The sequence below is a fragment of the Mauremys mutica genome, chromosome 6, assembly GCF_020497125.1.
Source record: "Mauremys mutica isolate MM-2020 ecotype Southern chromosome 6, ASM2049712v1, whole genome shotgun sequence".
Classification (NCBI taxonomy): Eukaryota; Metazoa; Chordata; order Testudines; family Geoemydidae; genus Mauremys; species Mauremys mutica.
In genome coordinates, this window is record NC_059077.1 from 87,539,982 (window position 1) to 87,565,685 (window position 25,704).

General features: G+C 43.0%; 1 protein-coding gene and 1 long non-coding RNA gene across 7 annotated transcripts; one reads left to right on the forward strand and one right to left on the reverse strand.

The window, feature by feature from the left end:
• Positions 1 to 1,416: 1,416 nt before the first annotated feature.
• On the reverse strand, positions 1,417 to 11,967 carry MLANA (melan-A). 4 transcript variants are annotated; one of them, XM_045021949.1, is made up of 5 exons: positions 11,864 to 11,967; positions 8,692 to 8,790; positions 4,564 to 4,660; positions 3,091 to 3,192; positions 1,417 to 1,769 (listed from the first exon to the last, which is right to left on the reverse strand). In XM_045021949.1, exons 2-5 carry the CDS (start codon positions 8,763 to 8,765, stop codon positions 1,701 to 1,703), a joined length of 342 nt encoding a protein of 113 aa, XP_044877884.1. In that variant the 5' UTR covers positions 8,766 to 8,790; positions 11,864 to 11,967; the 3' UTR covers positions 1,417 to 1,700. The 4 variants fall into 4 exon arrangements, with proteins under 4 accessions (XP_044877884.1, XP_044877882.1, XP_044877881.1 ...); XM_045021947.1 differs by lacking the exon at positions 11,864 to 11,967 and adding an exon at positions 10,070 to 10,220; XM_045021946.1 differs by lacking the exon at positions 11,864 to 11,967 and adding an exon at positions 9,682 to 9,987.
• On the forward strand, positions 9,294 to 24,579 carry LOC123373128. Of its 3 annotated transcripts, none has more exons than XR_006580573.1 (4): positions 9,294 to 9,367; positions 21,663 to 21,736; positions 22,844 to 22,959; positions 24,445 to 24,579. It is a non-coding gene; the product is annotated as an uncharacterized LOC123373128 (long non-coding RNA). The 3 variants fall into 3 exon arrangements; XR_006580572.1 differs by lacking the exon at positions 9,294 to 9,367 and adding an exon at positions 10,472 to 10,645; XR_006580574.1 differs by lacking the exon at positions 9,294 to 9,367 and adding an exon at positions 17,936 to 18,058.
• Positions 24,580 to 25,704: the final 1,125 nt, after the last annotated feature.

The window sequence follows — 25,704 nt, forward strand, 5'->3', positions numbered from 1 at the left end:
CTGCAAGCAGGACGCTCTGGCTCTCCAGTGCCTCTGGAAGATAGCTCCTCCCTGCTGAGCTGCTGCAGTGGCCCAAGCCTGGCAAAGCCAGTGAGTGGACTTGGGGCAGGGGCCACCGAGGTGGAGTGGGGTGGGGAGGGCTCATTGAGGGTGGGCTGTGCACCCTCCAGGAGAGTTCAGGGGGTGGGGAGGGGGGAACCTGGTCTGGGAGCAGCCCCTGGGCACGTCTGGCCCCTGGGGTCTATAAAGGCTCGTTGGGATTTGCCCCTCAATGAACCAATGTGCAAGGGGGGGGTACAAGGTGGAAGTTTCGCCTAGAGCGCAAAATATCCTTGCACCGGCCCTGCCCCAGGGAGTGCGTGCACCCCAGGTTAAGAACCACTGCACTAAACTGATAAGATCTGCATTTTAATTTAATTTTAAATGAAGCTTCTTAAACATTTAAAAAAAAACTGTTTACTTTACATACAACAATAGTTTATAGACTTATAGAGAAAGACCTTCTAAAAAATGTTAAAAATGTATTACCGGCATGCGAAGCCTTAAATTAGAGTGAATAAATGAAGACTCGGCCCACCACGTCTGAAAGGTTGCCGACCCCAGCTCTAGACTGTGCTTGGCAATAAATTAGCTACAGACAAGGACATCATAAAAAGATGGTTTCTTAAAACTGTCATAACTCTTAGTTAAACGTGTGTGTGTGTGTGTGAAGAGCTCTTAATACATTTATTTTCTGTTGAAGTTAGTGTACGTGAAAGGTAGAAGATTGACAGTGCTGAAGACTGAAGTCCTTTGTATTTTTAATGGAATATGAGCTGCCATAACTCCCTCTGCTGAATGAGGTTTTCCCATAATACCTCATTTGTCTCAAATCTGATTTCTACAGACAAGATGGTATTTATTTCAAACTTCATGCTTATTTAGTCCTCCTCTCTGGTAAGACTTCCGACAAAGAAGTGCAATGGTGATCATACCATAGTGACAGGTATGGGGTACGATAGGAATTACTGCTTAAAGTAAATAAGTTATATCTATCTCGCTTCATTCATATTTTAAATTTCATGAGGAGCTGCATCTAACACAGATGCAGAAACTGATGTGGGGATAAAACCCAGAAAAAAGTATTTTGTCAATTGTGTGTGTGTTCTGGCTTCTACTGAGTCTGTATGGCTAGTGTGCTTTTAAGAAGTGCTTGTAGGAGAAATGGCTGGTGGTTGCAATACTAGATGGAGTAAAACAGCTCTAGCTGCCCTCCCTCCCTTTTTTTAAATTTAAACCTTTATCTGAAATTCCTTCTCTCCCCACCCACCCACCCACCCCCCAAATAAAAAAGAGAGAGGAGAGAAAAGACCTCCCCCTTCTCACACTGGTTGATATGCTGCAGCATATCTGTATTCTTGGTAGAAATATGGGGACTATAACATAGCCAGTTTTGTGATCTGCTTGTATGTTGAATTAATCTGACCAACGGAATGAAAAGTTAAAGCCAAAACATGTTCAATTTCATCTAAGTATCACAAGAACTGGTGCTATGGATGAAAGGTAAATTGAACCAGGCAATAACTGTCAGCAACTATTCATGGAAATGTGTACTTTATTATTACAGTTTACCCATAAAGAATGCTAGGTTTGCACATGAGTTTAAGCAAAAGCACAAAGAGAATCAATTTATATTCCTGGAGTTTAAGACTGACTCAACATCATGGCGAATAAGGTGGTGGCAATGGGTCTGCAGAGATTTTGTCATATGCTGGTGGAGCATCAGGTACCTGTGGTAACAAAAATTGGGGTGAAGATGCTAAATAGAATGAACGCATGACGGACAAGCAAACCACACTAAATCTGAAATACACCTCTACGCCGATATAATGCAACCCGATATAACATGAATTCGGATAGAACGTGGTAAAGCAGCGCTCCAGGGGGGCGGGGCTGCGCACTCCGGCAGATCAAAGCAAGTTCAATATAACACAGTTTCACCTATAATGCGGTAAGATTTTTTTTGCTCCCAAGGACAGCGTTATATCTGGGTAAGGGTGTATTATCTTTTAGCCAGCTCTGTATTCCTCTTAAAGAATTTCACATCAGTTTTCTTGGTTGTCCTTAAATAATACTGTAGTTTAGAACAGCTGAACCAACTGATTGTGAATATATTTTTTTAAAAATTGGCATTGCTTTCTTGGTTGTGCATTGATTGAGTTCATTTTGTGATGAGACATTTGTCCATGCAGCTGCTATCAAAGAATAAATGTTCAGTACTGTAAGGATAAGTTTTTTCGAGGGAGTGGGAGAGGAAGATGTTTACTGATATTTCAGGTAGCTTATAATAAAACATTAGTGTCTTGGCAGATGTAAGTACATACCTTACTACAAAATTAACAACATTTAGCAGCATATTTACTGCATATTGACCATAAATTATTTCATTACCATTTTTCCTTTCTTCAAATTAATTACACACCATCATAACTCAATATATTTATATTTAACTATTCATATTCACTTTCTGGAAGCTGAACTATTTTGGGGGATTGGCATTTATTGGTTACAATAATGCATCTTTCTGTGCTGATTGATGCTGAGGACCCCAATTAGTGCTATGCTAAATAGCTAGTATGTGGATTTTGGTACTGCATGTCAGAAGCACATAAACAATCAATATCAGATTAGGGACTCCCACACACCATAAAAATGGTAGAGTTGTTGACATGAAGACCATGCTATTGCAGGATATTGTAGCATATACCCGTTTTATTACAACTAGTAGATCAAATAGGAATGATCATGTTGCAACTAAATCAGAGTAGCATTAAAGTCGAGGAGGAAAAAGAGAATTTTTAAAAGGCAAGCTATTAATACTAGATTTCACAAATCACTTTCACTACAAGAATTATGTTAGAGTACTTTTCTTAACACATTGGGTCAACATGTGGAAGATGCAGACCCAGCTTAGATAATGCAAATCCAGAGAAGATGCCATCAAACAGAGGTAAGAGTGCAGCATTATTTCTTCACTGACGGTCATCTCACTGACTAACTGCAGCGTTCACTAAATGTTGTAAGTAAATGAAACCTTGGACTTCAGCTTACCACAGAATTAAAGTTGCTATACTCCCGTAAAAGTGCTTTGCAATCCAGTGGGGCATCTTCACCTGCCACTCTTCTCATAGTGCCAGCATGTGAGCTTTTACTCTGTGATAGACAATAAGGAAAGGTGAGAATGACAGAAAAAGAAACCTTGAGTATGACTACAAATGTATCACTTAAAGTGTGAAAGTCAATAAGAATGTGGACATAATGCCAGCAGGCATTGTACAAGCTTTGTTACTTTGTCACTGCTAATGCAATCCAGGCTGTCTCTTCAGAGACATCCAATCATGGGATGATAAAAAATGAGGACAAATGTATACTAATTTCCACCTGTCTCCAATTCCCACACTCACTGCTGTTGGATCCTGTTCTCCTCCAGCTGTTATGCCTCTCCCTCTGATGTCCCCCACTTTTTAAAATCATTCCTTCCTCTCGCCTCTCTTCTTCCTTTCCTATTTCAGTCCTGCATAATCACTTTCCTCTGTCCAGTTTCTCCCCCAACAAACAGCACAAACATCATAATTATATTTTCATAACACTTTTTTAGAGGAAAAATTACTTTGTGCATTTTCTGTGATGTATAAAGAGTCTGAAAAGTGTTTTTATTTTGGTTTCTGAAGGTGGGTTTTTAACACTAGAAATTCAGGTCATGTGTACTCTGGAAGACACTATGCCCCACTGGAGGGGAGAGGTAATAGGGTTATGATATAACAAGGACGTACAACTTCTAATTAATTGAGAGGAGTGTTTTATTCAGGTTGTACACAACCTATTTAAGTAAAATATTTTGGAGAAAAGCTCTCATTGTTAAGGGTTCAAAACTACTATCCCATTCAACTAAGAGAAGACAGAACTCCAAATATAATATCTTTGAAACTCTCAGCAAGTACCTTTTTAGATTTTATTTATACATTGTAAAGAAGCACTAAAGGGCACACATTCATTTTTCTCCTTTGCAAGTTACCTTTTATATAAACAGACAACACAGTGCACATGTACAACCACTATATTAAACACATAAGCTTGTAATTGTAACCCTTGTCCTCCTCTTCCCTATCTCCACTCCATTTGTTGTTTAGATGTAAACTATTAAAGGGAGAGACTAAGTCTTTGATTTGGCTTAAAGTGCTTAGCAGATTTGGTGCATTCAATATATATTAATGGCAGCATGATGTAATTGAAAAGGTACTGGACTGAGAGTCTGCAGGACAGGGTTTTACTCCTGGCTCTGCCACTGATCATGTGTTGGTGGTTTGTGTGTGGGTGGTGGGTTTTTTTTTGTTTTTTGACAAGTCACTTCACTTCTCTGTGCCTTGGTTTCCTCGCCCCCCCTTTCTGTCTTATTTTAAAAGCTCTCTCATATTATGTGTTTGTACAGTGCCTCGTTCAATGGTGCCTTGATCTTGGTGGTGTCCCCTAGGCACTACCGTAATAATAATGATGGTGTACCAGAACATGAGTTGCCACACTTACCCGAAGGCTTTTATAGCCACATCGCCTTTTGTAATACCAGCAGCCAATGATCAGTAAAACTGCAAGAACCACAACAAGGATTCCAATACCTGCAGCCCTGTTGCAAAATGACAAACAAGATGAATTTTTCCGTAAGTGAGTGTGTTTAGCACAAATGTTTGCTGATAAATGTGAATGCTGTAATTTCAATAGGCTTATATGAGAACACAAATGAACTATACCGTGCCTTTAAAAAAAATAAAACTATTAATATGTTGAGCTCTTGAACCACCAGGCAGTGAGTAATCCTGCAGTGGTTGGATGATATACAGAGTATGAAGCATCACATGGTGAACATCAAAGATAAAAATAGCTATTGAACAGTAACCTCATTTGCTGGACACTGTACAACTGAATGAGACTTACACTAATTTGTGGGAATTTTGGACCTTCAGAATTTCATGTTAAACTACTCCTTTGAGGACTAGAGAACAATAGAAAAAGAATTGGCCAAAACCTTTCTGCAAAATTTGACACAACATTTGTTCTTAGCTTCAACCCACTCCAGTTGGCAGCTACACATACTTGTCTAAGTCTCTGGTTCCTGCCAACCTCCCCATTGCAACTGACTAGCTAAGGTCCTTGCCTAAAGCATGACCATTTCAACAACTAGGAAAATGCAATCATTGCCTCAAATATTGGTCTCCAAAGAACCACCACTTATAGAATGCACCCCAATCCCTGAAGAGAGCATTCCCATCATGGAAAAGCTATAGAAGAAACGTGTCCCATTTTTATTAGTTGACTCTCTTCAGGCAAAGAACACTGGGATCTCTGTCTAACATTTACCATGTTATAGCAAATGCCAGAGACACAAGGGGTAATGATTTATAAAGTCAGTAATTAACTTCAGAAAAGAGGTAAGACTGTAAACTGTGCACAGACAACTTCCTAACTTGTATCATGTTCCATGCAGGGGCGGCTCAAGGCATCAGCACGCCAAGCGCGTGCTTGGGGCAGCAAGCCGCAGGGAGCGCTCTGCCGGCGCCGCGAGGGCGGCAGGCAGGCTGCCCTTGGCGGCTTGCCTGCGGAGGGTCCGCGGGACCAGCGGACAGTCCGCAGGCACGCCTGTGGGAGGCAGCCTGCCTGCCGTGCTTGGGGCGGCAAAATTCTTAGAGCCACCCCTGGTTCCATGACACATTAAGTACAATGACTGTGTGGTTAGAGTGTGGGAATTTGAGTTACATTGTGTTTGGGGACCATGGGCTTAACAGTATATGTAGACATACATCTGTATTTCCTAGTCTATGACAGGGATTCAAGACAGTTGGGATTATAGTGCCATTTAAAGAAGCCTTTAGACACAAGAATTGAGATTTTTTAAAATCTGTCTTTATAAGCCCTTGTTAGTTCTCCTTCTTCCTTCCAGTTCTAATGCTGCTTTCTGTTTAGAAGCATGGAATACTCACTTTGGTTCCCCTGTTCTGTTCCCACTGTTTCTGCTGTGGGGAGGGGGGAATAGCAATAGAAAAGGAAGGAAAAGAAAGACTAAGGAGTTGGACGTGGAAGAGAACAGAGAGAGTGGGTGTGGAAACTAGAGCAGCCAGCTTTGCGTCTGAGCTTTCTGCTTGCAGAGACAGTTGCGGGGCCTTCAGCCCTCTGGAACCAGCAAGATTTCCCAGCTCTCAAGGTGTCATTCTGGAAGGTCCTGTTAACTCTCTCACCTCCTTCCGACAGGGCACTCTCACCTGGCTGGTGACATGCTCCCTGCCTTGTCACACAGACCAACAGTTTGCTGCGTTTCCTTGCAGCTCTGCACAGCAGTTTTCCTGCAGCTGCACAGTCATGCCAGAATCTAGCCAGGATCTGAGATGGCTCTACTGGCTTTGCTTCTGTGTCTAGTAATCTCTGCTCAGGGAAGCCACAAACCCTTCCTCCAGCAGCTGCCAGTAGTCTCTGATTCTGGAGATCTTTTTCCCCAATCTCAATTTCAAGTTACCAAGGCCAGAGTCTTCTCCACTGCTCCCTCTCGGTCTCCTCTGACCCCCAGATCCATCTCCCCGTGCACATCCCACAATTCTCACGCTGTGGCTGTTACCCTGTCTCCCCCAAGGGGGCCTGAGAGGCTTTTTATCAATCTAAAGCAGGGGTCGGCAACCTTTCAGAAGTGATGTGCTGAGTCTTCATTTATTCACTCTGATTGAAGGTTTTGAGTGCCAGTAATACATTCTAATGTTTTTAGAAGGTCTGTCTCTATAAGTCTATAATATATAACTAAATTATTGTTATATGTAAAGTAAATAAGGTTTTTTAAATGCTTAAGAAGCTTAATTTAAAATTAAGTTAAAATGCAGAGTCCCCAGAGTGGTGGCCAGGATTCGGGCATTGTAAGTGCCGCTGAAAATCAGCTTGCCTGCCGCCTTTGGCACCCATGACATAGGTTGCCTACCCCGGCTCTAAAGGTTAATGCTTCTATTGATTCCCTGCCTGTTAGCCCATCTCCACTGACACTACCCCTTCTGTCCAGACTCTATAGATAGAAAAGTGAATCTGGCCTTCTCTGCCGTCGACTCAGTTTTTAGTACCACAGTTGCACTCATCTTCTCTGCAGTATTCATAGCCTGAATGCTTCAAGTGGACCTGGAGAGTGTCCTTCTTTATTTTTCCTTCTCTTTGAGCCTAACTACTAGGTCCTCTTCACCTTCTCACCCCCACTATAATCCACTTCATAACTGTGATGCTTCATTTTATGCTACTTTCATTGCAGCTAGATCAAGCTGAGTCACCATGGCCAGATGTAGGTACATTTGACTCAGAATGAGTGCTGAGACTAGGCTAGCTGACTTTCCCTTTTAGGGGATCAAGTTGTTTGGGGCAGACCTTGGGAATTCCCCCACACACACCACCTTTCGTCCTTCTCTGCTCTCCAGGTGAAATGTGGGGAAAACAGGTGCATCTTGCAGCATGAGGTAAAAGTCACCAAATCTGGTGACTCTCATAAGCCAAGATGGGGAGCAAGTTCCACAGACCCAGGAGGGGGATATTATGTCCAGGACCTTAGAAGGTACCAACTGCATTCCTATCACACCAGTGGCAAGTTAGCCTCTCAAGTAGTCAGGACCCAAACAATTAAAGCCTTTATGTGTCAAAGCAAAACTCTCACATTAGTTTTGCTTAGGGTTAGTCTCACCTGGTGCCAATTTATGTAGACTCACTTTCATGCAGCATTACTAAGGGCTTCTCTACACTTGCAGCACTGCAGCAGTACCACTGCAGCGCTTAGTGAAGTTCCTACCTATGTGGACAGGAGAGCTTCTCCCATCAGCGTAGGTATTCTGTCTCCCCGAAAGGCAGTAGCTATGTTGACAAGAGAAGTGCTCCCGTCAACATAGCACTGCCTACGCTGGGGGCCAGGTTGGTAGAACCATGTCTGTCAGCATGGCTTTTCCATACTCCTGAGCTATGTAGTTATACCGACATACATTGGTGGTATAGACCAAGCCTCAGTCTTCTCCTGTTTGGAGAGATATGTTGCTGTTTACCATGGGTTTTGGCTAATACCACTCACTTTTTGGTCAGATGATGCCCCCTTTGAGGTTCTTATGACACAAATGTGGATGACACATGGATGCAGGCAGCAGCCCTTTTTCAGAGACAGCAGTCAAATTCAGCGCAGCTTCCTCAGATGAATGATGCTAAATAAGCGCCAATAAGTGTAAATCTCTTTTAACAAAAATCATTAACTTTAATTCTTGTGGTCAGCTGAATTAATAATGCAGTTTTGAAACTGCCATTGATTTTTGTTTACTCTTTCCTCCTCTGGTAAAACCGCTTTGGATTCTGCCATACAGAGTTTAACTGTCAAGTGCTGCTTGTGATACTGAAGTGATAGATGCTATAGAAAACTACAAAATAGATAGACTTTACTTTCCCCAAACACAGAAATTCTGATTAATTTTCCATGGGTTCTGTTTTCTTTGTTGCAATCTAGAAGAAAAATCCTACTTTGTAAAATTCTGTTCCCAGGATGGAGGAAAACCTCTCAGTTGAGTCATTTATAAACAGGCTTTTAGAGAGTGCCAGATCTGAATTCGAATGTAATTCTTTCCACTAGCTTTGATGCTGTCATGGGTTTTGTTTTATACTTACTCTTCTGCTGCAAGATAAGTATATTGCTTTCCTCTGCTGAAGATACCATCTGTTTGGCGATCTCCTTTGGGCATTTTGTAGGATTGGTTTTGGTCACACCTGCAAGGACAAAGACTAATCCATTACAGTACTCCCAAGGCATAATATATTATCATATGGTATTATCACCATTTCCATTATCAGAAGAAAGAGGGTTTGGGTTTCTTTTAAACATTTTTAGAAAAAAGTAGATCTGTTTACACACAAGGCTGTTGTAACTTAACAAGAACAAAACACATTGGCCCAAAATCAGCTGTCAGTTACACTGCCATAACTTTGGGTTTGCATCAGTATAAGTCCACAAACTTTAGTGGAGCTACTCTGGGTTTGCACCACTGTGACTGAAAGAAGGATTTGGCTTGTTCTCATTAGATGTTAAACATTTGCAGATTTCTGAAGTGAAATTTCTCAAGGAGAATGGGTTTTCCTTTCAACATAAGGTGAATCCATTGTATTTTGAAAACAACCCTGAAGACAATGTAGGAGGAGACCTCTGTTCTTTAGACCACTCATACTTTTTGTTGTTGTAAATTCGTATGACTGAATGATTGGTTCTTAAGAGAGCCATTTAGAGAACAGGAATAATCTGTTAATAATGCACTTTGGTGAGCTCGGAGAGAAGTAGATGAAAAAGAAGGTAAATATTTTACTTAGTGTTTGTTTCTATTCCCTTTAAACACCCAAAACCAGATACTTAGGCCTGGTCTACACTAGGAAATAGGTCAGTATAATTATGTCACTCAGGGATGGGAAAAATCCAGCCACCAAGTGACAGTTAAACCTACCTAACCCCCGCTGTAGACAGCACTAGGCAGATGGAAGAATTTTCCTGCCTGTAGGGAAGATGGATTATCTTTTGCTGGCAAGGGAAGCCCTCCTGTCAGTGCAGGTAGTGTCTTCAGTGGGGTGCTAGACCACTACAGTGGCCGTATGTCTAGATAAGCCCCTTACCTAGCATAAACTGGCACAGCTCCATTGACTTGGAGAGAGCTGCACCAATTTACATTTGCTATCTGTGCATGCTTAATTGCCATTCGTTTAAGTTCCCTCAGGAACTTAACCATCCAAAATTGATCAGAACAGTTCAAACCTAATTTATCTGACACAACCATAGAAAAAGACATAAGTAAATACATTGGTCTCAGTTAAATAGCACAAGAGCAAATTCTACTGTGTTTCACCAAAATTCAATTAAAACAAAATGGCTCTTTTAAAAAGAAATCAGGCCTAATTAAATAACTTTTTCAGAGAATTCAGAATGAGCCAGTAAACCTCTTCTGGAACTTAGAATTTCGCTATTATTTTAAAACTAGCAGAATACAAAGCATCGAAGCCTTACCTTCTTCACAGACCCACTCTCTCTGCCTGCTAGGTGGAGGCATATGCAGCTTTTTTCTCTAGCACTTAATCTTTTTTTCTTTTATTTTGTCTCTACACTCATGACTATCACGAGTTTAAATTCCAAATGGTGCAGCCTTTGATTTCTTTAATTAGCATGAAAGAGGCCAAGCAGAGACAGCTTTTTCCCTTTCTTCTCCCCCGTCCCCCCCCCCCCATTCTTTTCAGTAAACAGCTACACAATCTATTACTTGTCCATGCTCTCCCATACACTGCATAGGGCTGAGCCACACACAGGTTTTGCACCAATTTACCTAAATCAATGAAAACTCAGAGTGTGGACACACTTGTACCTGTTTCAAACTGTTTTATATTGCTTTTGTTTCTGAATTAGTGCTTGTCTACGCAAAGTTTTTGCACCAGTTTAATTGGAAAGTTTAGCTACATGCAGTTTTTGGACCACTTATAGCCATATCAGTTTCTAAACTGATATAGTTAAATAGGTGCAAATCCCTCGTGTGTATGCAGTTATACCAGCGTAAAGAGCCCTTACAACAATGTAGCTCATTTGATACTGGTAAGTAAGCAAGCACTCTAGTAAAAAGAAACCACCTAAGCCATAAGTACTACACTATGATTTAGTTAGTGCGGGGTTCAGGAAAGCAAGACACTTCTGCTCTGTTTTTTCCCCTGTTTTTGCCTCATTAGATAAAATGGTGGTAAAAACACATGAACTTTGTCTACACTACAACTTCCTCCACTGTTGGCACCAGTACACAGGATTTTTCCTAATATAGTCACTAGCATGTTTAGGACTTGTTACTTTTGGAAAACATCTTTCTTCTGGGCAAACATTTGAAGGTAACATGGTTCTGCTCGCATTCTGGACAGGGCCTTATTTGTTTAATCATTTCTACTCATTGGGCTGAATTCTGCTTTCCATTATCCCCTGGGACTTAAGAAATCCTCTTTGCTGGAGCCGTGACAATAAAACAAATCCAGTGGGGTCACACAGTAACAAAGAGCAGAATTGGCCCCTTTTGAATAAATGGCTGCTATATAATTATCTGATCTTGCAGTGGTTCCTCTGCATTATTACACTTGTACTCCTGTGTGAGTTTTGAATGTGAAAGCATTGCAGGATCAGGTTTTAGATCTGTGTATAGCATTAAAGAGCTAATATCAAGTTTGTAAGGCCCCAGATTCGATCTTTCACACTCCCCAACTTTATATAACAGCAGATTTCATATAATTCTTTATATGGATTTTCTCCACCCTTGAACAAATATTTCACTGCTAGGAGAAGGAGTCTAAATAACAGATGTAATTTTTCTTCTTCATCCGTGCCAACAGTCCAGTATTCATGAAAAACCCATGTGATAACAAAACCTAGTGTATTTTTATCTTGCCTTCGGCAGTGGAAAAAGAAATTTCAGCTGACTTAATTTTTTAGCTTCCAAGGGGCTGATGTTAATAGCAATGAATGGAAAAAATGTGCAAATAATGCCTTATAACACTGAGGCATAATGCTGTTGTCGAGGGGTAGAACAGTTGTTAAGGTGAAACACAAGTTCATGTTCATTTATGCTGTTGTCAAACCTGTGTGTCCATATTGACTTCAGTGGCTTTGCTCCTAATTTACACCAGTGTGAGATTAACACCAAGCACAGATTCTGTAAGCATTACTGTGTTGGGACAGAGAGGCCCTACACAGCAGAGGGCTTGACAGGCTCCCCGCCTGGGAGTGAAAGGGTTAGGGAAAGTATGTGGACCCTGTTGCCTTGCTCTGCTATACCTGCATCCAACTTCAAATGTGAGGAGAAGAGATAAAAGGAGAGGGCCGAGCCCTGTTCAGGGTTGACGAGTAGGGAGGACACAGCTCTGAGTGTCTCATGGTGGATGAGAAGCCTGGTTGCAGCCCTGAGATGGAGCTCACTGGCTAGCCACACCAACCATCCTGGAAGAGACAACCAGAATCAGAAGGGAATCAGGGTAAGCACAGATTGTTTTGGAAACAAGTGCTGAATAGAGGGACGGGCCCTACTGAAAGTTTGTGGGGTGACCACAGTTTTGAGTAATGTGTTTTGTTCCTGATTACCTTTGAACAACCTGAAAGGACTGAAGTCACCGCTATGCTGGACCTCCTCAGTGGGGCAGAAATGTACCAGCAGAGACCCACAGCTTGAGTGAGTGGTGCCCAGGAGGGCCACCTCCCCAGCTACATTACATTTCTAAAGACATTCCATGAGCTAGAGATTCAGCTCTCTGCTGATCACATTTTGGAAAGAAACATTTAAAAATATGTTCAGAAAACAGAACAATCCAGACCTTCTTTGACATCCATTAGCCTCTGGCAAACTATTGTGAGAGTCTGCCAAATCCTGACCATCCATAGGTGGAGAATGAATGCTTTCTGTGTCACTGAAAAGGTGTCTGACCTTTTAAACATTGGGCCCATTGTCTTTGTTGGTGGTAGTGTCATTTCATCTCTTTAGGATGAGGTCTTGTGATTTGTTGTTTGTGTTTTCACTGAAACGCAAGGTCCATAACAAGGCAAGGAAGAAATAGGAATGTTTACTTGAGACCTGATAATGCAAGGTGTTGGGTGCCTCCTGTGAGGTGCTGAGTGTGCTTGACAAACAGTAATTTCAGTGCGAACTCAGGGCACTTGGACTCTCTGAGGAAGCGCTTCCCAGCACCATGCAGGATTTAATTGTTAATTATACAAAGCTTATTTACCATTAGTCTGTCCCTACCAGAAGAGTTTCATCATTGATAGAAAAATAGGGACAGATCCTTGGCGACAGTCTGGTCCCTTTGTGCTACTTGGCTGCCACAAAGGGGCCAAAAAGCAGCCAGATCTCCCCAAACTAAGGATCCTGCCTCCCAAGGATGGGGGAATCTTCAGTGGATATTGAGCTGTCCTAGCCAGATCCTGTGGCACCTCACTGCAGCTTCCAGCATAGGGATATGTGAAGAGGGGCATAGTTGAAGTGCATTGTGCTACAGCAATCCACAACTGATAGCCAGCTAATATTAGATTAGGGTAGCTCCCCATACAGGACTGAGGCCTTACTGAAGGGGTATGGATTCTGGTGCCTATGCTATGCTGATGACGCCTGAAATGTAGGTGTATGTGCTTGGAAACTTTTTCCAACCATATCAGAAGGCAACGCATGTGCTCCTGCTCCCTTTGTGCACCAAGCTGAGGGCATAAACAGGGCAAGATCACTGCCTCCATTTCAGTTCCATCTTGCTGCCCATGGTGAGATTTGGAGCTCCTTATCACTCCACTAGCCAGCCTTAGATAAATTCTCTGTCTGTATATAGTTGTAGCTTAGTGCTGGTTTAGTTAGAGTAAGCTAGTTAGTATTTAGGGGGGTTAATATGCAGAAATCCCCAGGTTTCAAACAGCATGCCACATGCAGGGCTATGATCCCTGTGAGCGACAGGCAGAAACGTTGCCTAATCTGCTTAGGTGAGGGGCATGTGAGGGGACTGAAGCCTGAGCCTGCCTGAGCCAGGATGGAAGCAGAAATGGGTTACTATGCCAGCTTTATTCCCTGGTCAAGGGGAATCCCCAGCGGGCTGATTAAGCCACCTTTCCATCCTACTTGCATCGTTGGAACAATGCAGTGGGTTGGAACAGGCTGAGGATCTGGCCCTGTGGTGCAGGGTAATCGCCCTGTGGTTTAACTTATTTCACACAAAGTGCAGCATTAGGGACATATGTTCTTGCACTTCTGCTACTTTTAGGCTCCTCAGATGCATTGCAAAATCCTTAATGCCCAATTAGTTTAAAAATCAAAAGCTGCTGATTTTCTGGTTGCAGTTGGCCTTCATTTTCACTTGCAACTATCTACCTGTTATGACTATTTGTAGCTGCAATTTTCTGGTGCAGAGTCTTACCCACATAAATGGGGGGAGGGGTAAATGTCCATTAAAGCTTTAACATAAAAATAAATAAAACCAGTAACATTACAGCAGAAATTCAATATATTTAAAAAATACTGGAAAAAGTCACCCTAAATGAGGGATCAGGTGTGTGACATTTTGATTGTACCTTGTAGGAATCCAGTAGTTGTGTACATCCAGACAGTGTTGAAACCAAAAGACCTCAGTGTCATCCCTGAGAAAGCCAGGAGTCCTCCAATGATCACAACTGCTCGATGGGTGTATCTTGCACACAGGCTGCTAGCTACTGGTGCTAAAACAACAACAGGATAAGTCAACATTAGGACATGAAGCTCGCTAAACCAATTACACAAGAAAGGAGAAAATTTAAGGGACTGTTTCCTTCTCATCTGTACCTGGCATCTGTCTTGTCTGGTATTCTGTTGTCTCTACGTGTGTGAGAAAATTAAAGCTGAATTCCATTGTGCTGATCTGAGAGGATGGTTTTGCCCCCCAAATGTAAGACTCCCTACTGAGGAAGGACAGCTCGAGCAGCATAATCAGAATGTGTTCAGGGAGGGGCATTCTGGGATAGAGACCAGACTTTCTGCAGAAAAAAAGTATTTCAACAAATCCTTTGTGCAAGAGTCCTATTGAATTTAATGAAACTAATAATGTTCTGTAGAAATGTCTCTAAGTTTTTAATAGAGAATGAGATCACAGTTCTATGATATTTAAGTCAAATTATTAGATTTTAATACTAGAGCATTATATATCTGCTAAAGTTTGGCTTAAAACTTCTATAGAAAAGCGATCACTTATCTGTTACACTCTAGTGCTTACCTATTCACCCACGAAAGCTCATGCGCCAAAACATCTGTTAGTCTATAAGATGCCACAGGACTCTTTGCTGCTTTTACAGATCCAGACTAATATGGCTACCCCTCTGATACTTGTAAAAAACAGTAATTCCACGGGCAGAGAGTTGGTAAAACTGACTCCTTCTTGAAGTTGCAAACCTTTTGTAATGTGCTGAGGAGGTGCAGAAGATCCACATTTGACTTGAGGTATTTTTCCTGTGTGTTCTCAGATTTAGTCCCTAAACTTGTTGGACATTAGGGGCTTCTGTATCTCTTGGTGAGCTATGGGAACTGTACAACACACAAGAAACAGCACAGCATATATAGTCTCCCTGGATACTGAGCAGATCTTCATGATCAAGGGCGGCTCTAGCCATTTTGTGGCCCCAAGCACGGCGGCACGCCATGGGGGGTGCTCTTCTGGTCGCCGGTCCCGCGGCTCCGGTGGACCTCCCGCCGACGTGCCTGTGGATTCTCCACCGAAGCCGAGGGACCAGCGGACCCTCTGCAGGCACACCGGCGGGAGGTCCATCGGAGCCGCCTGCCGCCCTCCCGGCGACCGGCAGAGCGCCCCCCGCAGCATTCCGCCCCAAGCACGCGCTTGGCGTGCTGGGGCCTGGAGCCGCCCCTGTTCACCATGGTTGGTTCTTTTACTGGTCATTCACAACTTGCCACAAAAATTCCCAAAACCTAAGACTATGAGACCCAATCACATTTCAGAAGCATCAGTAATGTTTAGATACTCCTCTTAGAGTGTAATACAGTGCTTTTTGAACTCAGTGACTATCTGTTCATCGATGGGCACTGGATCAGATGCTTACTTCCTACCATTTAAAGGACTGTTTTATCTTCTGTGTAGTTACTGAGGTGGCTAGAAGCTGTGTGAAATTGTATGAAGTTTCTATAGCCACTAGAGGGAGCTGAGGTGACACCTCACAGCATAGTTTTGTTTTACTTTAAGAAGTAAGGGCTAGCAATTTCATACAAATGACGTTCCTAAGCTCATAGAAATTAGAGTCGGAGGAGGGAATGCCACTTAGCTCACTGGGTCAAAGTCACACTGGGAGCAAATTGTTTTCCACTTGTTTAAATACCTATTTATATGAAACCCCAGCAAGTGCAAATGGTCGCTGTTAACATTCAGACATTTCAATAAGATTGTTTATCCTGGATCTTGTTTTAAATATTACAGTAGGAAATCTCTACCTTGGGTGGGGAATAACAAAGGGAAAGAGTGGGAAAAAATGAAGCCACAACTATGCTTAAGAGTAATAGTAAAGGTACAGTCTGAAGCTAGGAAATTCATGACTGACAGGATGGGTTCTGAACAGGCCAACTGGCTTCTTACACAGGAGTCTCAACCTGCTGACTGATGCTAAACATGCTGGGAATGAACAGCTTGATGCATACATCCGGTGCTGCCTACTATACTGGGAACATCAGTTTATAAAGGCAGCACAAGAGCTACAAGAGGAAGAGTGCCAGAGGGAAAACAAAGTATGTGACCTCAGTAGCTTCAACAGGCAAAAGAGTTCAGAACCACTGATATGTTCTGTGCCGTTGCCTGAGTGCAATTGTTCATGGCCTCTGCCCATTCATTCACGCACATGTCTAATGCACAAATACTGGTGTAGAGTATGGAACAGCCCAAGTTTCTTTGCAAGTTAGAACACTTACACACGACTAATAGATGCTGAGATGGCTGGTACAGATGAGACCTCCTGCTGCAAACTGCTCAAGAAAGTGGGGAGCTGCCGTTTACTCCACCCAAGGCCAAGTGCTCTACCCATCAACTAAAATACTCAGCAGCTTGTCATGAATCTTTGATTCACTGTGGTTAAAGGTAACATTTAGATGGAACAGTTATCATCCATACCAACTACGAGGGACAGTGAACTTGGTTTAGGGGGATAACTGTATAATATTTACAGATACTTTGCCTTTCTATAGTCTGTTCTATCCAAAGATCTCACAGTGTGTAACAGATATTATTGAATTAAGCCTCAAAAGACTCCTGTAATGATATGATCCCTGCTATATGGCTAGGAAACTGAGAAGAGAGACAGTTTATACAATTTGCCTAAGGTCACACAGTGAGTCTGTGGCCAATCTGTAAACAGAAGACAATGCTAGCCCTCAGGATGGGGTGGTTTATTGCTGTTGTTGTACTGTTGATACAGCTTGAGAGGACATCCTACTTTCCAGGCTATGTAAGACTGCCCATTTTCAAAGTTGGATGGTTTAGGGGAAAAAAGTTGCCTCAAAGAGTCATATTGTGGAAAACATTTGTCACCAATTTATTTTGTCCTCCCCACTCATCAAATTCCTTCACATAAAACCCTCTAAATATGGATTTCATAGTTGAGGATAGTTTGGGTTAAAAATAGTTTGGGATAAAAGAAGAACTGACCTGAAACTTTCCCCACAACTGAAACTAACCCTACACCTTTTTTTGAGGTAATACTTAATATATGTGTGTTTTATGTACCCTTAGCTGAAAGTAGAATGTCTCATGAGATTCCCAATCACTGGAAAGATTCTGATAAATTATGACAAGTTTCTGAATGGAAACTTTCTAACCAACTATTAAATCACAAAATTCATTTCCTTATCCCTACACTTTGGCACTGAGAAGAAAACTGTTTTGTACTCATATAATCTGACTAGCCTCAGAGCCTGCTGAGCAGATGTATTTTTGGTATATTTTCTGATATGTCCCTTTACCAACACCCCATGTTATGTCATGAGCTGGAAATTCCTATGAAAATATAATTTTCCCAAATAGACTTTTTTTCAGACCAAGATTGTGTGTGCGAGTCACACAAATAGTGTCACAATGGGTCACTGATATGCTGACCTCATGGACTAAACTGACATATTTCCATTATGATTACTTATTATAGTTTTAGAATGGGGTAGAATGAAGGGTAGGGTGGGTGTGCACTGTTTTTTAAGAGCCAAGATAGCTGCATATAAATTAGTTCTTTCAAAATGTAAAAACACACAACATTGAACATTGTGCAGTGAGAATAATAATTTATTGGACTATATATGAGAAGATGGCATTTGCCTGGTTTGTTGAACGCTATTGTTCTGTTTTGCTATAGAGCCATTCAAAGAGTCTATGGGAATTGTCCAATGATACTTTCTTTGTAATCCTGCTGCTTCAAAAGGAGTTTCTGGCGGAGACTGTATGGTGGACTTCAGCAGGTTATGGAATGCAATTTATTTACAGGGTATCTGTTATAAAGCTTTTTCACAAAAAAATTATACTACTACTTGTTGCATATGTTACCTGCTTATTACTGTTGTTTTACTATATAGATGAGTGTATATAGGGATTACTTAATTATGATGTTTAAGGATTCTATCTGCATTTATTTGGGATTACTGCATTACAAATGGTGAAAGATGACCCACTTTGCAGGGCAGTTAATGAATACACCAGGGGTTAGTTAATGAAAAATCAGGTGCAATGAGCCTATTCTCCCCTTAATTACTTAATTGTGCTGGTATAAATCAGAAGTAACTCTACTGATGTCAATGAAGTCACACTGGTGCGTTTAAAACCAGCATAAGTGATTGTTCCTAGACACTTTGAAGTCAATGGGAAGATCCCCATTGACTTCAATGGGTTGAACATATATCTACACTGCACTCAGAGGAGTTACTGTAGCATGTGTAGACATATCTGAGCTGGCTTTGATTTAGCTAGCTCGAGTAACAATAGCCGTGAAGCTGCAGCAGGATAGGCAGCAGCATGGGTGCACAAGCCCACCCAGGGCCTTGGGTATTGTTATGCCAATATAATAAAAACCAGCAGGATCTTATTAAGAGGGATAAGGCAAAGATGCCACATTTATTGTAAATATAATAATAAAGCAAAAGATAAAAGTAAACAACGCTGTTTGACTCATTCCTATTACTACTTATTCCTTATACACACACATATATATATGTGAGTATATTGAATGAATATATATATTCATTCACACAATCATTCATTCAAGTTCTGTATAGGTGTTATAATTACCAGACTAGAAGTTGCTCATGCCAAGTTACTGGCCAGGTATCTTGGTCATGAGGATGGAGCCAAGTCTGTGTCAGATGCATCTGATGCTCCTGGAGGCTGGCAGCAGAACCAGAGACTCAAAGTCCTCAGTCTTTGGAGTTCATTCTTATAGGAATTAATTCCTATGTTAGTCTATGGGAGCTGTTTCATCCTGCTGTTGCTGACTCAGTCAGCAGATGGCACATTCCTGGTGGCTCCACATTGTCTAAAGTAGCACATTCCTGGTGGCTTCACACTGTCCAACGTTTGTGTTTCTCATCCTTCCAGGTGATAGGGTGGATCCCAGTTTACCCTCTGGGGGTTGTCTGGTGGTCCACTTGACACATTCTTCAGCCGATGTATACTCCCTTTCTAGGCTGGCACCTCCCTAACCATACATGCACATCAAGCATTCATCAACATACATTCCATATCTTAACCATGTTTTAATTTACTGTCTCCACCACTTTCGGGGTTTGTGTTAATTCATATGAGACTCCCGGCCCTGTAATCACAGAGGGTGGGAGTCTGTTTGTTTACTTTGTATCAATTACAGCTTAAGGGTAGCATAATGTTTACATCAAAGAACAAAGTCAATTAACTTGTTTGTAAGTTTTATCCTTCACAGGACAGATACAATCAATGTTTTCTGCAGACAGGAGCTTACAAGTTTTAATAGAAGAACTAAAAGGTTTTTGTACCTGGTGAAACTGGGGGGTCACTGTCACTTGGGGGAATCGCTGTTAGTACCTTCTTTAATATCCCTACAGTATGTACTGGAGCGGCTAGCCTAGGCTGCCATAGCTTCACTGCTATGTTATTCAAGGCAGCTAAATCAAAGTTAGCTGGGGTATGTCTACATGTGCTGCAGTCACACCTGTGACTGCACTGTAGACATACCCTAAGTGAGAGGGGAATCAGCCTCCATGAGTCCAAGCATACAGAGCTCTAAAGAACAGAAAAATGAAAACCAATAAATGAGGTCATTGCTGGAGGTATATCACAAGTGGCCTTTGCATACCTAAAAATGTAAGAGCTTTAAAGTCTAGTATTTAGGGCCTTTCCAGGGCCAGAAGTGAGTGCTGTGTCCTCTATTGGGAAGCTGGGCATCTCCCCTTCCCAGTGGACTAAAGCTACAGTTTCTAGCAGTGCAGTTATGAGATATCAGTCTTTCAAGCTGTGATATTTCTAAGTATATAAAGAAAAGCTGTCACTGACCCATCTTGGGCCTCAATCATTTTTTTGCTGGAGGGAAGTGAATTTGTGTCTGAGAAGGAGCAACCATTTCTCTGGCAGTTTATTTTTATTTTTTTAATGGTGGCTATTTGAAATTGTTTGGGGTTTTGAGATCTTGGGATAAGTATTAGGGAGATGGATTAGTGGGCAGGGTTTGCAGCCAGATACATGTGGAAAAAGTATTTATTAGAAGCCTGTGTAATTTGGTACAGGCTTCTCCAACATATTACATGGTAGCACGGTCATATATATAAAAGAATGCAGGAATGGGGTACGTCTAGGCCTTCCCAATTGCCAATTCCACTGGCAATTCTCAACTACTGCAATAGCCCCTTGATTGCTACTGGCAATCTCAATAAGCTAGAAGGCTGCTTTAAATTGAATTATGCTGGGAGACTGGCTTGGCATGCAGCCAGCTCAAGACTGGGGGAGTGGAAAGGTCACACTTGCACAGAGCTATGCTGCACACTTGAGATCTAGGCCTGATTTTAATTTAATTCAGAGATCTCAAAGTGCCTTGAAAGGTGGGTCAGTATTATAATTATCATCATCCTGATTTTACAGATGGGAAAACTGACATACACAGGTTTTTGTGGCTTGTGTTCCCATATTATGAGGAGAGAACCCTGGTCTCTTGATTGCCAAAGTGTCACTATTTGTTATTACTGTACATCTGAACATTCCGCCTTTCCCTTCATCTTTTAATTTTTGGCAGATAGTAGATATGTGGATGTAGTTCTAGAACTGGATCAGGTGGGTTGAATGTTAGTGTAAACATGCCCTGTATTTACTTATTCTGTTGCTTTATGTACCTCTGTGTGTGTGTTCTCTTGTTCCTGCTTGTATCCTGAACAATGGTGAAGAGGCATTTTGGAGTAAGAGTCATAAATTGTAGATAAACCTAACTATCCTGTGTATTAATGTGACATGCACAGAAGGAATATGGAAAATGAAAAGGAATATTCTGCCTGAACCTGAACAGTGAAATAACTTTCCAGTACTTGAGAGTAACATCAAATTCTATGAGCAGGAGGGCTGAGCCCACATAATAGGAGACAATTCTGCATAAGATCCTATAACAGATGAAGACAATAGTTGTCTTGCCTGCATGGCAGCAAGTCTGAGCTCCATGCTGAAAACCATTCTATGTGTTGTTCTAGGTCCCTGTAGAAAGTATCAGTGAATCAGTGTTTGACCTGCACAGGGGCAGTGGGTAAAGGCCTAATAGTGGTGGTTTGGGATGTTATCCTTAGTGGAGATATTTTAATAGATGTGTCTCATTTAGTACATTCCTGAAAGAGAGAGTTGTTCCTCTGAAGTCTTATGAACTTGGGATTGTCAGCCTTGCAGGGGTGGTTGACAAGTGGCTGAATTCTATCAGACACCGGAAAATGCTTCTTATCCCCGAATGTTTTCTGTAGGCCTGGCTGTAAGCATGTATGCCCAGGGTTAAAAGAGACATGGTGTGGAAGACAGTTTTGATCAAAGAGGGAGGATGTGTGCTATGTGCTGAAGATGATTTCGTTATTTGTATTTATCTTGTGTGTGTGCAGCTGGACGGTGTGACGATTGTGGAGCCAGACCTGCAGAACTTACCTAGCACAAAGTGCCAACTGTAAGCCCCAAGGTAACCTCATACAAATGATGATGTTCTGAAAGCACCAAACACTCTTCAGAATAAAAAGGAACCATCTGAACAACTTTTTGAGCCAGAGCAAAAAATGCTTGAAGCTTCCCTCTGTAAGACGCTGAAGCAAAGGAACTTTTCTGCCACATGTCTGGCTCTCATTTCTGACTGATATGTGGAACTGGATATATTTGCATAGCAGAGACAGGACTGGCTGCAAAAGACAGACAGGTGAATCTGCTGCAAAGGGGACTGAACTATGTCCAAAAATCTCCCTAAAACCCAGGCAAAATAAATACTCAAGAGAAGAAGGAATGTCTTGTGGTTAAGACACCGCACCCGGAATCAGGAAATTTGGGTTCAGTCCCCAGTTCTGTCACTGAATTTCTGTGTGCCCTTGGGCACGTTACTTAATCTTGCTGTGCCTGTGTTTCCCCACTTGTCAAAAGGGGCTAATGCTCCCATGCCTTACCTGAGGTTTTGTGATGCCAAATCCATAAATATATGTATGTGCTCCAATATTGTAAACAAAAATATAGAATAGGGCCAAGTGACAGCTGTGCCCTGGGTTGCTGTGCTGGAAGGAGGCGGACACAATTGGTCTGAGGCACTGGGGAGCACAATTAGGGATGCAGCAGTCATGATCAAATAGGTGAGCAGCGTCATGATGAGGTTGAGAGAGTGCAAGCTATGCCTTTGTACAGGTAGAATAAACTCTGCTGTTTGTCATGCTTCACCCAGCACAAAATAATTATGAAGCATTACAAAGATCTAATGTCTTCTGACATCACCTTGGACTTTTCAACCTTCTCAGCCTGGCTCTGCCACATAAGAGGCATGATTTAGCCCATAATGTACGCAGCAACCTAACTCTCTCCTGCTCCTGAGTGCAAATATATCATCATTTCGGTTACTGCTCATAATTCAGGCTCTGGTTAGTTTTAGTAATCATGGACTTAGACTGGATACCTTCAGTTATTAGCATAATTAATAATGTTACTGTAGCCCGATTTCTGGGAGTTTTCCCTGCCCTGCAAGTACTAGAATGATCTGTTATTGGCAGTATATTTTCAGCAAGATTCTACTTTTACCCACTTTCATGCTTAGGTACAAGGAAGTCAACTGACCCGTCCAAGGACACACAAATGAGACAGTAACTCACCTGGAAGTAACACCCAATATCTCCTGTCACCTCACTCCTGTGCTCTAACTACTAAAACGTGGTAAGTGCAGAACATTTCAAAAGTCCCCACATTCTCATCTTGCCACTGTGACTTCCCTATGGAAGGACAGGAGGAAAGGAACGCTTTATGTGTAGGGAAACATCCCTTTCTTCAGCAGCTGGCTTCCAAAAGGATCTTTTGATTAAAATGTAAAAACTGGGTTGCAAATACAAGCGGCCTTTCTAGTATCAGACTGCTTCCTAGTTCAGAGCTCTCTCATGGTTACCAGCATGAGTGCACAGGAAGAGAGGACACAAGGAGTCCCTGTACAAAAGGCAGCCAGAAAGTTGTTGATTGTGTGTGTGATGGGGAAGCAACCAGTGCTGTTCAACTTACAGAGCAGATGACCATGATCCCATCTACCTCTGCACACCAGCAGGGCAGTGCTGGGAGCAGGGCCGGCTCCAGACCCCAGCGCGGCAAGCACGCGCGTGGGGCGGCCCTTTCCCGGGGGGGCGGCAGGCTGGGCCGGCGGACCTGCCGCAGTCATGCCTGCGGGAGGTCCACCGGAGCCCCGGGACGACCGGACCTGCCGCAGCATGACTGCGGAGGGGGCGCTCGTCCCGCGGCTCCTGTGGACCTCCCGCAGGCATGACTGCGGATGGTTTGCTGGTCCCGCGGCTCGGCTGGACCTCCCGCAGGCATGCCTGCGGTAGCTCAAGCAGAGCCGCCAGACCTGCGAACCGTCCGCAGCTGCGGGAGGTCCAGCCGAGCCGCGCGACCAGCGGACCCTCCGCAGTCATGCCCGCGGGAGGTCCGCGGCTCCGGGGCGCCTCCCGCGCATGACTGCTTGGGGCGGCCAAAAAGGTAGAGCCGCCCCTGGCTGGGAGCAGTGCTAAATCTCCACAACTGACAAGCTGCAAAGACATATTGTTCCCCTCACCCATCACTTGCTCAGGCAGGCACTGAAGGCGCTCCCCTGGCTCTCAGAACCAGAATGTAGCTCTAATATTGTTACCAGTATTAGGACACGTCAGATATGTGCAGTAAATTTGTCAGGCAATAAGAATAGGTGGTAATTTGTACTCTTTTATCAATCTACATTTGAAGACTCTAAATAACCTTCAAAGATTCATGAAGTCACACGTTACGATTGTGTGTTAGACAAATAATAGTATCTCCATTCTGCAGATGGAGAAACTGAGGCACAGCAAGTGTAAATGACTCTTTCCCAGGTCATGTTACAAGTCAGTGGCAGAGCCAAGAATAGAGTCCAGAAATCCTGAATCCCAGTCTCCTGTTTGAATGCAACCCATTTAAGGAAATTCCCCATAAATATTTAATTTACCCTCAGTCAAAGTCTGATCCTGTGAATTCAGTGGAAGTTGAAGATGCTTAGCATCTAGCAGGATCAGGCTCACAGAAAGGAGAAAAATTCAAGTACTGAGCTTTGTGACGCTTAAACGAAAGGCACTAGGTAAGAGCAAAGTGATATTTTATTATTATTATTATTATTAATCAGTTTTTCTTTTCTTTTTATTTAAGCACCAACAATGGCACCTTAAGAGGCAGGAAACACCACTGAAGTGAATGAAGTACCAAAAAAAGGGGGGAGACGGGGCAGAACAAATCTCTCTTCATGTAAATGGCTGGTACTGTGACACAATCATTATAAAAGCTACGTTACAGCAGAACTATGTAACCAGTTACAAACAGGGCCGCCCAGAGGATTCCGGGGGCCTGGGGTCTTCGGCAGTGGGGGGCCCTTCCGTTCCGGGACCCACCGCCGAAGTGCCCCGAAGACCCGCGGCGGGCGAGTGCAGCCCACTCGAAGACCGGGAGCGGAAGAAGCTCCTGGGCCTGGCCCCGCAAGAGTTTTCCGGGCCCCCCACAGCAGTGAAGGACCCCGCTCCAGGGCCCCCGAAAAACTCTCGTGGGGGCCCCTGTGGGGCCCGGGGCAAATTGCCCCTCTTGCCCCCCCCCTCTGGGCGGCCCTGTGTTGTTGCTGCTTGCTGTGTGCTCCATAATATCTGTGAAAGTAAGGGGGAAAAGTTTCTGGTGGTGTTGGGGGTTGAGGCAGATCGCCTGGCTGCCAGTTATGATTAGCCAGCCACCAGGTCAATAAGAAGAGCATATTGAGGCGCACTGCGTCTCCAAGAGGCTTTGAAAACCAGTTTCATGAATGACGCAACACTGATGTGACAGTTCTGTGTGTTGTTCCTTAGCAAGCTGCCCTCTTTTTTGCATGTACTGCCCTGTAAACTAAACCCCCACCAACCACAGTGTGCACAGTGAATAAAGAGCCTGTTGTCCTCAGTCCATGCATTTTTATTATGCTAACAAACACTGAACAGAATATGAATGAATCAATGAATAGCAAAGATGACACGGGGGGAAGGGCAAGGACATGTAGCTTATTACAATTGCACTGTCTAGCAATCAAAGCTGTGGGAATGAGGGCCTTCTGCTCCATGAAGAATCCCCTGGAGTTGAGGTCAAGGGATAATGGAGCTCCTCCCCCCCACATTCTAGGACATCTGGGAGAGTAGGATATGGAACTTGGTGAGGAGGACAGTTAGTTCATCATTGGGTGCAGCAGGACTCTAAGGTCTAGCTGCCTTTACTGCACTTCAACCAGATGCCTCAACATGTCTGTTTGCTGCCCCATAAGCCGCAACATCTCTTGCGTGTTACGCTCTTGTTCCTGGCATGCTTTCCAGCCCTCTTGGTTGGAGTGCATGCTCTCCGACAGTGTAAGCCTCCATGCATTCAGCTGAGCCCTGTCAGTCTTGGAGGAATGCATCA

Bases quoted from the DNA above. Each gene is read 5' to 3' on its own strand.
- MLANA (XM_045021946.1), bottom strand. From the start codon at position 9,866: ATGTATTTACTTATGTCTTTTTCTATGGTTGTGTCAGATAAATTAGGT. The intron at 4,661-8,691 runs GTAAGTATAAAA...ATTTTGCAACAG, and splicing joins ACTTATCTTGCAGCAGAAGA to GGCTGCAGGTATTGGAATCC. The intron at 1,770-3,090 runs GTAAGCTGAAGT...TTGTTACCACAG, and splicing joins ATAGCAACTTTAATTCTGTG to GTACCTGATGCTCCACCAGC.